The sequence below is a fragment of the Tamandua tetradactyla genome, chromosome 6 (genome assembly GCF_023851605.1).
Source record: "Tamandua tetradactyla isolate mTamTet1 chromosome 6, mTamTet1.pri, whole genome shotgun sequence".
Taxonomy (NCBI): domain Eukaryota; kingdom Metazoa; phylum Chordata; class Mammalia; order Pilosa; family Myrmecophagidae; genus Tamandua; species Tamandua tetradactyla.
The window spans coordinates 130463026-130477811 of record NC_135332.1 but is presented as its reverse complement, the minus strand read 5'-3'; the positions used below and the strand labels follow the sequence as shown (position 1 = coordinate 130477811).

At 37.3% G+C, this 14786-nt stretch overlaps 1 protein-coding gene across 18 annotated transcripts in view; it reads right to left on the bottom strand.

Annotated features, from left to right (window-relative positions):
* The window catches only part of CNBD1 (cyclic nucleotide binding domain containing 1), a 662225-nt gene extending 648902 nt beyond the window's left edge, over positions 1–13323 (bottom strand). For 7 of the 18 annotated variants that reach the window (XR_013178326.1, XR_013178325.1, XR_013178327.1 and 4 more), the window contains exon 1: positions 12997–13314. Coding sequence is in view for 12 of the 18 variants with exons in the window: in XM_077167152.1 (XP_077023267.1) it covers positions 12997–13084 (88 nt within the window). In the remaining 6 variants the exon portion in view is untranslated. Of the gene's footprint in view, positions 1–12924 lie in introns of all 18 variants that reach the window. The other 11 variants (XM_077167144.1, XM_077167146.1, XM_077167150.1 and 8 more) reach the window with 8 other exon arrangements.
* Positions 13324–14786: the final 1463 nt, after the last annotated feature.

The window sequence follows — 14786 nt, the reverse complement described above, 5'->3', positions numbered from 1 at the left end:
CCCATACTTCTTTCTCTCAAAAACCTGATCCTCCTCCTGAATTTCCATTTGGGTTGAGAAAATCCCTGTCACTTTTCCACAACTCTATCAGCAGCCCTGGGATCTTATTCTACACTTTCCTTTCAGGACCAAGATATTACCAAAGCCCATCAGTTCTACCTCTTTTGAAATGTATCTTGAACGTCTTCCAAGTATGTCCTCTACAGCCTAATGCCAATCTGGGTCAATGCACATGGTCATACCGTATGTGCATGGTGAAGGGGTACCATTCACATGCACGCAACATGACAACGCCTGTGTTCTAGTTTGCTAGCTGCCAGAATGCAACACACCAGAGACAGATTAGCTTTTAATAAAGGGGGATTTATTTTGTTGGTTCTTCAGAGGAAAGGCAGCTAACTTTCCACTGAGGTTCTTTCTTACGTGGAAGGCACAGGATGGTCTCTGCTGGTCTTCTCTCCAGGCCCCTGGGTTCCGACAACTTTCCCCGGGGTGACTTCTTTCTGCATCTCCAAAGGCCTGGGCTGAGCTGCAAGTGCTGAGATGAGGAATGCCGAGCTGCTAGGCTGTGCTACATTGCGTTCTCTCATTTAAGCACCAGCCAATTAAGTCAAATGTCACTCATTGCAGCAGACATGCCTCCCAGCCGACTGCAGATGTAATTAGCAACAGATGAGGTTCACATACCATTGGCTTGTGTCCGCAGCAACAGAATTAGGTATGCTCACCTGGCCAAGTTGACAACTGAATCTAACTAACACAGCCTGGTTGCAGACACTCTTTGGGTCTCATCTACACTATTACAATAGACTCCTAACTAGTCTCCTTGGCCCCAGCTTCCTACTCATCCATCCCTACTACAAGCTACTACCACGGTATTTACTAAAATGCAAAAATGATTACATAACTTTGTGGTTTAAAATGTTAATCCTCACAGGCCAGAGTTAAACATTTTACATAGAATACAATACCTTTTATAAAGGTACCCAAATAAACTTCTATTGCCTCATCAAACTCCACCACCTATCTCCCTCTCCCATGCCCCTGATATTTCAATAGCGTACATTTTAGCTAGTCCTTGCATTATGATGTTCCCTTTGGTTCTTTTCTCAGTTTAAAATACAACCTTATCCTTTAGATCCTCCTCATAAGTTACATGTGACTGTTTTTTAAACCCAATTTCCATAGAAAAAGCTAGTTGTACTTTTCATGATGCTCTTATAACCCTCTGAAAATAGTTGCCCAACAGCAAACATTGTATTTTTTTATGACTTTTTCTCTTATGTCTATGTTTCTCCCCATTTATCATGATTCCCTCAGGGCATGGTCCATTTCCTACTCATCTGTGAAACATTAGAATTTATCACAGTGCTTAGAGCTAAATAAATATTGCTTCTTACATTATAATAAATAAGTAAGAAGAAAAGGGCCCTAATTTGACAAGTGAGGAACAGCTGTATCCAATGATAATCAAACCAAGGAAAAATAATGAAGCCAGGAATATGAAAATAAAATTATTTTTAAGGATATATACAAATACTCTAGAAAAACATCCTACCCTAACTGAATCTTATACTTCAATCATTTTGTCTCCCTTTTACATGAGATTGAAGAAAACATCAATGTCATTTCTTGGCATTAAAAACCTATTCACCAATTCCCAGTGCCTGTCCAAGCAAAAAACAAAAAACTATTCATAGTAATCAAGAGTCTACATCAGAGAGAACAAATGGGGGAAGAAAACACAATCTTCAATAAAATGGAAAATTCTTCATATTTCCTATCTACAAACTCTGAAGAATATGAGCCAAATAGGGAAACCTGGAAGAGCTACAGAAGCATATGCATATCTCCATGTTTGAAGCAATAGGCAGCATTCTCCGGGGGAGACGGCATAACTAATGATTGGACACTACTTGGAAAGGCAAGTACTTGAGACATGGAAAGCCTTGGGGAGAGTCCTTTAACCGTGATATATATGAAATGACTAGGAAGATGGGGCTGAGCAAGTTTTCTACATGTCCTCAGATTTTTATAATGGTCTGGTTGTTGTGGTGGTAAGACAGAGAGGACAAATATTAGGTGGCAGTCAGTATGGAAGAAAATTATCTCAATCATTTTGAACAGTAGGAACAAATACAGCTAGATAGGAAGGAACCCCAAGGAGAGGAAACTTGAGCTAAGGCATGATTATGGTGAGGATTATGATGGTGTGTGCAAGAGGTAACTTTGCTTTCAGCATTAGAATTAGGCATAGGATTAACGTTCCAGCTCTCTGTTCCCTACAAACCAAATAAAGGTAGAGTGTCAACTATATTGTAGGCAACGCTGCTTCTAACAATAACCTCTGACTGTTGAGTTGCATCTAGACTGAAAGGAACTATAGATGATCAATAAACATCTAATGTCAGTGAGAGAGGTCCTTTGCAGGAAACCTGGATGCAGTTTTGATCTCGATCATTTTCAATCATTCTCTGATTCTGAGAAAATAAAAATAAACAGAGATCAAATCACCACCAGAAACCTCTGAAATGTGAATGATGACAGCACTAATTAGGGGTCTGGGATTTAGGAACTTAGGGAAGAGGACAGAACAGAGCTGTTGAGAAAGTGTTCAAAGTTAATATACAAGAAATTTTCATCAATCTGCAGTATGGTGCATGCCCTACTGCTATTTTTTTTCAGCAAGTAGTCTATCTGGAAAAATAATCATATTCAATAGGCATAAAATACTATGAGGAAAAGGTGAAAAATAACTAACTTGTCAAATAAAAAAATCAAACAAGATACATAAGAATTGTGCCAGAAAGTAGGAAAAAAGCCCGATGTTCCTCCAAAATTATTATTATTATTATTATTCCTTGAAAAATTCCAAGAGCAAGGCATTAAATGTAAATGAGAAAAGAGATGATTAGCAATGAATAGTCTATAAAAAAAGAAAAGAAACAAAAATAAAGTTATGAAGGAAATTATACTCACATTAGAAACAGAAAACAGAGACTCGACAAATTGCTTAGCCGTAAGGCTGCCATACTGTCACATGAAAGGCAAGTGATATTTGTGGCCACTTAATTTATAGGTTCAGATTTGTGGACAACACAGACTTCAGTGATGTAAAAACAGATTTTATTAGGAAAGTAATTAGAAGAAAGTAGTTAAAAGAGCTTTCAAAAATAAGGCATAATGACATCACCACATAAGATGGCACCAACACCTAGAGAAGTGCTGGAGAGTTTCAGAATCAGTATTCCAAGTCTCATTAGTAAAAATCCACAGCCATCTTGGAGACAGCATTCAGAGCCTCCTTAATTAAAATCCATAGCAGAGCACAAGATTCTGATGAGGTGCTCTCCCTCTCTCATAAGATTCTTCTCTCCCTTCTTCTTCTCCTAACTTTTTCCTCTTTCTTCTTCTTCTTCATAAATTCTCCTCTCTCTCTCACTCTAACTGCTTGTATGCGATTTTTATGCTATCTTCACACAATAGTGGCCAAATTCCAATTAGCTTACATAACCAGGCCTGGTTGGTCCTCTGGGAACAGACTAGGGGCCGAGAGGAGCTTCCTGGGACCTAGATATCTTTATCAAAGCACACCTCCTTCTGGGAGGAGAGCCAGTCTCCCAGCTAGAGTACACATTTCAACTATTTCTTAACAAGGTCACACAATAGCAACATAGTTGCCTGCGATGGTAATATCAGTTGAACAGAACAGACTACAAATTTATCTTTCCGTTATACTTACTCAAACAGAAAGTTAAAAAAAAAAAGAACAAGAGAGAAAATAATAAAATGAGGAAGATAAAGAGAACATACTATCTGTGTTTAATTGTTCCTAAATAAGAAAACCAAGCTGATGACACAGAAAAATATATAATACAAGAATCTTATTCCCATATAAAGGTTTGTATCTGAGGAAATAAATATTATATCACTATCCAGAAAGGGGATGGGAAATCATAACACACTATTTACAAACAGACCTATTCTGATGATGTCACTAGATTTCAAAATACATAAATAACGATATTAGAATCTACCTAAAAGACAAGTCTCCTACAAGTGTGAAAACTGAGTTTGACCAAAAACTTCACCACAGCAGTATCTTAGAAAGCAGCAAAGCAGTGTTTATAAAGCAATCTCAGCAAAGAAAAAATATGGCTCACCAATTTTACTTCCCAACAAATATAAATGTAACAGATAAGTATTTTCCAACTTGTAAGACCTCAGAGAATATATAGCACCATGACTCCTTCTTGAAAAACACAATTTGATTATCAAATTTCACCTACCAAGCACTGAATGAAGAATTGACTTAAACATACAACTAAGGCTTAAATATTATGGAAACTGTACTAATGAAGGGTAGGTAAGTTTTGTCAAAGAAAACTGAGAAAATATTACAAATTGAAGGAAATGAAGAGATAAGTAAATTTTATCATATTTTGAGATATAACTAAATTAAATAATGAGATCTCATATTGGTTTATTTTATTATAATGGACATTACAAGGACAACTGGCCAAATTTTAATGGAGTATAAGGATCAGATAATAGTAACATAGCAGTGTTGATTTCCTGATTTTGATAGTTATGATATGGTTATATAAGAGAATGTCCTTGTTTTTAGGAATCACACACTAAAATATTTGAGGATGATGGATGTCAAATGACTCAGGAAAAGTCAGTTTCTTTCTACTGTACTTGCAACTTTTTCAAAAAAATGTTTAACATTTTTAAAAAATTCAATAACTTTCTGACATACTGACTTTTACAGTTAGAAAATACAATGGGGAAAAGAAGATCTCATTCATAATAGTAAGGAAAAAAGATAAAATATCCAGGAATAAACACTATTGAGTAGAATAAAAGGATAATTGCATAATTTGGAAATACAAAGAATCAATACTATAAAGATACCAGTTCTTGAATAGGAATATTCAATATCATCAATATGTCAATTCTCCATAAATTACTGGTTAAATTTAACACATTTCCAATTAAAATGCCTGAATGATTATTTGTTGAAAAATCCCATGTTTCTGAAGTTCACGTAAAAAATAAACGTGAGAAAAAGAAGTAGTCAACAGAGGTTAATCTTACCATATCTTGAAATATATTTCAGTTTGATATTGATGTATGAGTGGACAAGAGATGAATGGAAAAAATAAATAATAGATTCCAGAAATAGATCAAGAATGCCTATGAAAATTTAGCATGTAATAAAAGGTGGCATTTCAAATTAGTAAGGAAAAGATAGATTACTCAACAAATGGTGTTGAAACAGTTGGTTGGTCATTTAGAAAAATATTAAGTTGGAGTTTTACCTTATTATTCTAGACCAAAATAAATCCCAGATACATCAAATATTGAACAAGCTTAATATTGGAAAATGAAACCATGTAAGTACTGAAAGAAATCTTGAGAATTATTTTTAAATCTTGGAGAATCACTTTGTAAGCAAGAATCAAACAGAAAACATTAAAACGACAAACATTCTATAACCTTTGTATGACACAAACATCATAAAATGAAAGACAAATATAAACTGAGAAAACACTTGCAAAATATAGGACAAAGGGTTAATTTCTTTTATGCACAAAGAGTGCATCCAAATAATGGAAAAATAAAACCTCCCATGCTTGAGACATGAACATGGACGTGAAAATGTATTTATATGAATACAAATAGCAATAAATATATGCAGAGGTGCTAAAACTCACTCTTAATTAAATAAATGCAAACTTAAACAATAAAAAATATTTTAAACAAAGTTATTAGAAAACATTTAAGTTTTATAATACTATTCTACTGGTGAAAATGTTGTGAACAATTCCATATGCCAATGATAGGACTAGAAATTAGTATAACCTCTTTAGAGGACAATTTGTCCATAGTTATCAAAATTTAAAATGCATGCATCCTTGCCTTGCAGTTCTATTAGTATACTTGCTTATCAACTCAAAAAGTACATACAGGATGTTTATTTTGTTTTAGCAGCAACTAGAAACAAATCCCCAACGATCAGTCAGGGTCATGTAGTTGGGAGGCAGAAACTACACCAGTTATTTTAACAGAGAAAACTGATAAAAAGAACTCTTAACCCAGTAGCAGTAAAGACAAAGAGAGAACACTATCGTTTAGGAAGCAGTCACCTCTACTGTTTTTGCTGTACAAAACAAAAACAAAGGACAAAGGGAAAAGACTGAATTACTGAAACTGAGAAGCTTGGAGCAACAGCCCTATAAAGCTAAGATCCAGACCTGAGGACAGGGCACCAGCCAGCTGGCACTGGGTTTTAAGAAGGAGTGAAACGAGACTATTTCTGGAGAGGTTGGGACAACTCTCAGTGGAATCCATTGCTGCTACCAAGACAACTGTCCTTTCCTGGGTGCAGAAGACCCACAGGTACAGGAAGCAAAACACAAGCAAAGCGAAGGAACAAATATATGCCTTACCTAAGCCTGCTCCTGCTTTTCCGTTTCCCTCTACCACCCTCCATTGATAGATCCTAACTGAACACAGCTGGCAAAGGGCAGATATGTGGTTTGTAGGGTTCCCAGCCCAGTTCACAAAGTGGATATTATGAGATACCATAATAACTGCCACAAAAACCAGACCATTTTGATGTATTCAAACAAGGAAAAATTGCCACTGAAATAAATAAGGTACATCTCTGTATGTACTGACATTAAGGCCTTCATAAAATTTTAAATAAAAAACAAAGGTTTGGAAAGGGTAATAAAGTATTCTATGTGTGTCTTAAAACAATAAGATTATGCACAGTCATACAACACAAGCACACAGACATACGATTTTGCAAGGAAAATTTCTTCAAAAAATGCTTTTTAGGGTAATTATTTTCTGAGTAGCAAGACTAGTGATATGGGTTGGGAGAAAGACTCAACTTTTCAATGTTCTTTTGTCCTGGTGCATGTGTTATTTTCATCAAATTCATTATTCTTTTCCTTTACTAACACATGTGTGCTAGGTACTAGAGATACGAAGGCATGTGGAGAGTAATCACTCATCTCAAGACATTAATCCAGTAAGAGTGATAACCCAAAGACATATACTATATATGCATATAAGGTAGCTACTGTGAGGTTAAGTATAAGAATAGTAAGAGGTTATAGAGAAAGTGCTAAAGGAGAAAGACGTTAATTCCTACTAGTGAAGTCAGGAGAGTCTTTCTGGAAATTAAAATACTGGAACAGAATTTTGAAGAAAAGGAACAGTAGGAACAAATAGAGCTAGATAGGAAGGAACCCCAAGGAGAGGAAACTTGAGCTAAGGCATGATTATGGTGAGGATTATGATGGTGTGTGCAAGAGGTAACTTTGCTTTCAGTATTAGAATTAGGCATAGGATTAACGTTCCAGCTCTCTGTTCCCTACAAACCAAATAAAGGTAGAGTGTCAACTATATTGTAGGCAACGCTGCTTCTAACAATAACCTCTGACTGTTGAGTTGCATCTAGACTGAAAGGAACTATAGATGATCAATAAACATCTAATGTCAGTGAGAGAGGTCCTTTGCAGGAAACCTGGATGCAGTCCCTATGGAATTTTGATGAGATATTGGCTCCTACAGGGTCTGAGGCCTTTAAACCATGGCAATCCAGCATATGTCCTCGGTGACTCTTGGTTCCTTGAACTTAAGTTTACCACTTGAAGGCCCAAACATGCCTGCATTGGCTGCTGCCTAGACAGCAGGATACTCCCACAGAGGGGGGAACGCCTGACACTGCTTTTCCAGAAGACTGTGATTTTTGTACTATATTCTCCTGAGTACATGTCCCAAGTGTAGTGAATGTTTAATAAATCCTAAGAAGATCCCCACTTCCCCTGATCACATTGCAGATGGGTTTAAAGAATCTCAATCAAAGCATCTTAGCTGCAGTGGAGCATTATCACAATCAATTCAAGTGTAAGATCTGGGGCAAGAAAGATTACTTCTAATGACCATGACAGATTTAAATGCCAGATTGAGGAAAACTGGATTTTAATATAAAATCTGGAGAATAGGAACCTAAAAGTTTTTGAGTTGAGAGCTAACGTGATGAAATTCCTTTTATAATCCTTGTATTAGTTAGGGTTCTCTAGAGAAACAGAATCAACAGGGAACACTCGCAAATACAAAATTTATAAAAGTGTCTCATGTGACCACGGGAATGCAGAATCCAAAATCTGCAGGGCAGGCTGTGAAGCCCACAATTCCGATGGAGGGTCTGGACGAACTCCACAGGAGGGGCTCACCAGCCAAAACAGGAAGAGAGCCTGTCTCTTCTGAATCTTCCTTAAAAGGCTTCCAGTGATTAGACTGAGCATCATCATTGCAGAAGACACTCCCCTTTGGCTGATTACAAATGGAATCAGCTGTGGATGCAGTTGATATGTTCGTGATCTAATTCTCTCGTGATCTAATTCTATGAAATGTCCTCATCGGAACAGACAGGCCAGCACTTGCCCAACCAGACAAGCAGGTGTCACCACTTGGCCAAGTTGACACATGAACCTGACCATGACAATCCTCATATCAGTAATCTAGTTCAAAATATATTCAGAAGGAAGACCAAAGATCAATTCAATGACAGGTAGTGAAGGACCTATCTAGGTGGCTGAAGGTTTGATTAACGGAGGAACTAATGAAAGAGATACCGGAGAGACTGCCTAGAGAGCATGCAAGTTGCCTGAGACTCTGGATGACCAATGGCGACCTCTAGTGCAGAGAATTGATATGCTCTTTCAATTTGCTTCAGTTTACTGCCAAACCCCCAGCCATGATTAAGCTCAAGTTTAAATTCCCTTAACTTAAATTCTAAAGGTCACTCAAGATTTTCTGCCAAAAAGTACAAGTATATTGAGATATGGTTATAGTAGTGATTAGAAAAACAAGGAGGAGAAAAAGAAGAAAAAGAAACCAAACTTGCTCTTCAACAAAACATCTTTTTCTTCTTTAGGATTTAAAAAAGGAAATTGCTTTTATGCTAAAAACTAAAATTGAAAAGAACAACTTTCTAATACTTTTTTTCTAAATTCCATGATGGCATTTTCCATAGCACCGTTACTGATTATGCAAACACAGAGACATACGCAAACATTCAACCATCTTTTCCATCTTTTGTTCTTTCTTGGAATTTCCATTTTCATTTCAGTTTTTTTAACCTTGTTTCTTTATACATTACACAGTCTGCTTCCCTGTCTTTCTTCTCTACTGAAGAACCTTTTTTTACCCGCACTCCTAGGATGCAAATGGTTTGAAACATTAAGAAGGTACAATATTCACTTTTCCAGATAAATACATATTTTGAAACTCCTTTAATCTTTAGCTAATAAAGAACTGAAAGCCTCTCAAATTACAGGAAATTCCTTTTACGTCTCAGGAATGAGGACACATTTTTTTCAGGTTTTCTTCAAACATATACCACAAAATGAAAAAGAGCAAAGAAAAGCATTTACTTGAGTGAATGTCTTATTTCTAAATTCTTGAAGTGTCTCCTGTTTTCTCTCGAAGCCTTTTTTCCTTCCACATCTTCCTATATTAGAACAAATAATATGTGCCTACAAATGTCTTACGACAAGTAACAAAAGTCACAGGAATTCTCTTTCTCCCAATTCAACCAGTAGGTAAAATGTAAAGTGTGGTTTTGAACACATCCTTTCTCAGGATAAGCCTAATAAACTTGATGAAAATAGATGTGTAGCATATTAACCAAAACAAAGATAAGGCTAAACCGTGCTTCTAATCATAAGTGTAAAAGTATTTTCTTCCAGCCAAATGCGAAAGGACAGCTTCCTGACTTCTATTTAAAACAAATCAAAAATCAAATAAAACCACACTTTCCCACTTCTATCTCTTCAGGGAATCAACTTCCAATAATCATGGGTCATGTGTTTACACAGACCAGATGCTATTTCACCAGGTGGTGAAAATACCATCGGCTTCGCTAACCCATAAGGTTTTCAAAACAATTCTTATCCAGAATAAAAAGCAGCATGACTTTTTTGAGTTCAAGAACACTTATTCCTTTTTTTTTAGGGTCAGTGAGCTAAGGAGAATACTCAGACAAAGGCAAAGAGCCCATAGAAGAAAACTTGAAAGTTTCAAAAAAAAAAATATGAAGCATTATAACGACTCAGAAACCTAACTACTTGGAGCATCTGTGAGTCTGAATTTCAGAGTAAACAAGACACCTGTGGATGTGTGTTTGAATGTGTGTATGTTCTCCCCTTTAAATCAAGCATGTCAAAGTAGCCTAAATGGCAAAATCTAATAACCTCTGCATATCTAATTCATTTAACTATTAAAATGCACAGGGGATTTCGGGGTGGTGGGAAAGGAGAAAAGGTAGTGCTGCTGATGTTGTTACTGTTTTTGTTATGTTTATAAGCAAAGAGAGTTCCTTACATAGATGATGCTAGGAAGCACTGCTACCTCTGGACAACTGTGCGATCCTTAGGCAAATCATGAAACCTAAGCCTCCTTCACTGTAAAACAGACCTTGTATTGGTCTCCTATTGCTCCTATAACAAATTATCACAAACTCAGAGGCTTAACACAATACAAATTTATTCAATTACAGTTCTGGAGATTGAAAGTCTAAAATGGGTCCCACCTGGCTAAAACCAAGGTGTCAACAGGGTTGAGTTCTTTGTGGAGGCTCTGGGGAGAATCCAATTCCTTGACTTTTCCAAGTTCTAGAGGCTGCCTACATCCCTTTGATTTGGTGTTTCTGTTTTCAAAGCTAGCAATGGTGGGTTGAGCCCTTCTCTCATCTCATTTTCTGAACAACTCTCCTGCCTCCCTCTTTCCCTTATTAGGACCCTCGTGATTAATTGGGCTCACCTGGATAATCCAGGTTACTCACCCCCATCTCAAGGTCGGCTGATTAGCGAACTTAATTCTATATGCAACTTCAATTTCCTCTTGTCATATAATCTTACAAATTCTAGGGATTATGATATGCAGGTCTTTGAGTCTGCCATTATCCTTCCTACTACAGACTTCACACGCTTTTGTGAGTAACAAATGAAATAACAACTTAATGTGCAAAATGCTTACACATTGCTATAGAAAGTACTTGATAAATGTTGTTCACCTATAAATATTTATAGATAGATGTGGCCATTAAATCAACATGAACAAGAATATAGAGAGAGTAGTCGAATTTTTAAGCTCCTTAATTGAGCCTTCCTATTTATGCTCATTAAATGTTGAATCATTCCCATTTATATCTGCTTTATAATTCAGTTTCATTCATAGTGTAGATTGAAAATGTCCTTCACATAAACTTTCATAGGATCATTGTTACAGGAGTGACAGTCAGAGTTTGCTAGATTCTCTGTCCCAGTTTCTGTGACGTTCACAACCTGCCAGGAGCAAAGGAAACTGTGGACTTGCTAGAGTTAGCAGAGACACAGTTATTCAGCAAGCAGGACACGTCTTCAAAGAGAAGCCACAGACATAGAGCATCAAGTAGGAACATCTAAAGAGAAAATCGGAAGCTCTACTGCTTTCCATCATGCACTATTCAGTTCTGAGATCTAAATTGCTGCTGATTTTTCATCTTTTAATCACTTCACAGGAGTTAAGTGTCCTTGGGAGACATTACAGGAGTAGCACATATCTTGTCCCACTGATTCTAAATTAATTTGATCTTTTAACTCCTAGCTACATGAGCCTCCTAGGCTGCTAAAAAATCATCTCATGGAGACATGGTGACTTATTTTTTTCTTTTGCAAAATAAAATCTGAACAGGAGAAGCCGTGGTTTAGGGCAAAAGTTACATTTAATACTTATTTCAATTTGCATGAAAATGCAAACTTTTACTGCATACAAGAATTTTTCGCAATGATAATAAGAACACATATAAGGAACATATGTAGGAGTTAGTTTGATTTCAAAAAGGGATCTAGGGCGATGGTGGTGCAGTGGCAGAGTTCTTGCCTGCCATGCCAGAGACCGGGATTAAATTCCCCGTGCCTGCCCATACAAAAAGAAAAAGGGATCTAATACTATTCAAGATATATGTACATCCCTTCAAAGGTTGTCAACAGCTATCTGTGACACCTTTGTTCCTGGAGACTACGAGAATTGATAAAATATATCAATTTTTTATATTTTTATTTATGCATATATATATATATGTTTGGAAGATTTGACTCTCACAGGAAGGTAAATGGGTAGATTGGTTAGCTTCTTCAATTCAAAACTATGAATCTGCCCAAGGAATATTAAGATAATAGAGTACATGCTTCATTGAAGTTGAAAGGGTCTAGCATTACCTTTAACTAAAGAAATTTTTAACATTGCAACCGTCTTTGAGACTATCATATTATTATAGTCAGTACACCAGTGTTCAAATAACTCATTATGAATTTGATGACTATAGTAAGATGTGTTTGCCATCCAGAGAGACACTGTTCTGGGTTTAGACTACTTATCTCCAAAGTAAGAAAATACTGTGACTTGCATAAACAGCAAAAAATTTACATGTACTTTTATAATTCCTATGATCCAGTAAAACAAAGAACTAGCAAGTAAAAATAAAATGAAATGGGAATAAATTTCAGAGTCAAAATAAGGGAATGATCTTTTTTTCCTTGAAAATTTGAAATGTGACTTCTCTTGGTGAAAACTAAGCAGTGAGTAGGTCCTGAGGGAAGTAAGACAGTCTCTGGGTGGACAGATGACCTATGAAACAGAAGACCTCATCGGTGATCTCTCACAACCTCAAAACTATGTCATTTAAGCCTCGGGTTGTTCAGAAAGATCCTCCTCTAACTAAGAAAACAATATTTGAGACCCAGAGAATTGAAATGGCTACTAAGTATATAAGGACGCATTTAAACGCCAATGTGCCTTCCATTCCTCTAGGCTGTCCCTAGGTTCCCCAATGACCCCTCCAACCATAAAATACTCCACCTCTTTAGTCTGGGTCAGAACCACCAAAAACAATGACAAATGAACGCAACCCTCGAAGTGTTCCCCACTCACGCGGCACGCTGCGAAGTGGAGGGGGCGGTACGCTGCTGACAGCGGCCATGTGAGCCAGGAGAGCAGCGGGAAGAGGAGACATAGGCATCTCGACTGCTGCCGAGCAGCTGACCAGAGGGGACTCACGGGGCAAATGGCTGCTCCTCTCCTCGGGGCGTCATAAGGCAGAACCCTCAGGTGACTCCCTGATAGGCCGAGCTCCTCAGAACCTTATCGTTCACAGTTCTTATGCCGTGTCAGCACAGCGTTTCCAAGAGGGCTATATCCTGGTCCAGTGGCATCTGTGAGGGTGGCTCTGGGTGGTGAGGATAATCCATTAGGTAGATGCAACAGAATCAACCACAAGCATACGTCAAAGCTGGATGAAAGAAGACTTCCGTTCACTGGTCTGCCATAGAGGAGAGCCCATTTTCTGCCTCACGCATTTTTGATTGGGTCATCAGAGACTCTTTGTGTAGCAGCAGTAACAGGGATGTGGCGTTTATCTTTCTGTCTGTGGTTACATACATACTTCCCTTCGAATCATCTTGCACCAACAAACTCATCTCTGCTCATATTTAACCATATTCTGGGGCATGTGGGTGTTTTGCTTTCGCTGTTTTTGCTGCTTCACAATAAAGTTAGGCACAAGGGCTAGGGTTAAGAGTCCTGATTAATAGATTTTTTGATTCTGCTTATCATCTCTGAAGTATTTTAAAAACATGTTCCTGGTGTCTCAATTGTAATGGGTCAAACATGAAGGGATTGTGAATTCCTGACACCTGAGGCTGACTCGTATGAACAGACAAGCACTGGGAATTGAACCCGGGTCTCCATCATGGCAGGCAAGAACTCTGCCTGCTAAGCCACCATGGCCCACCCCAAGCTGAGATTTTTGAGACAGGGTATAGGAGACCGGTGGGCCTGAAGGGTGAGAGAAGAGCAGAGTGAGAGAGTGGGAGAAAAGGGGGATGGTCATAACTTTAGATAGGAAGTTGGGGGAAAAATAGAAACTATTTAGAGAGAGGAGTTTTAGGAATTTTTGCAATGTAAAATATAATTACTCTCCTCCACCACTCTACAGATTTAGATTCTTTGGTAAAAATTATATTGTCATTGGAATTAAGATCTTGGGTGTGTGCAAAAACATGTCAAGTTTGGTTTCGGAGAGGATCTAGCAAGAGCTAAAAGCACCCAGTCACTTTCAGGTCACATAGAGAAGCCAAAATGTCAACAGACATTTTGAGAGGATATTTTTTCAGAGCAAAGTCACATCAGAGGAAAATTAGATTGTTTGATGCCACTGCTTTTTATACAGTCATGAAATTCAAAAATAAATAGCTGTATGACATACAAAAATTTCTCTCATAAAAGTCTGTGAAATTGAAGCAGAAATTCTTTGTATTTAAAAAACAGAATTTAGACTTTTTTGCAGCACTGAGAGTAAGGGGAGAGAGATAGTAAAGAACCAAAGAAAACAGATTTGAAGCCATATGCACCTGAGTTAAAACCTGCTCTCTGGTACCTCCTTGGTGTGGGACCTTAGTTATTTAAATTAAATAAGCCTTTGTTTATTCATTTCTAAAATTATGAGGATGAGAGTAACTTCATAAGGTTATTGAGAGAATTGTAATTAATGTGAGTAAAGTGACTACTTCCTTATGACGATTGTTATGAAGATGACATCACATACAATATGCAAAGCATTTAAGACAATACCTGGCATATAGTAAGCATTCCCCCCAAATTCAGTTCCTTTCCTTTCTCTTTGCAATTAGTATACCAAGCTCAGATACAAGGGAGTGGCCAAT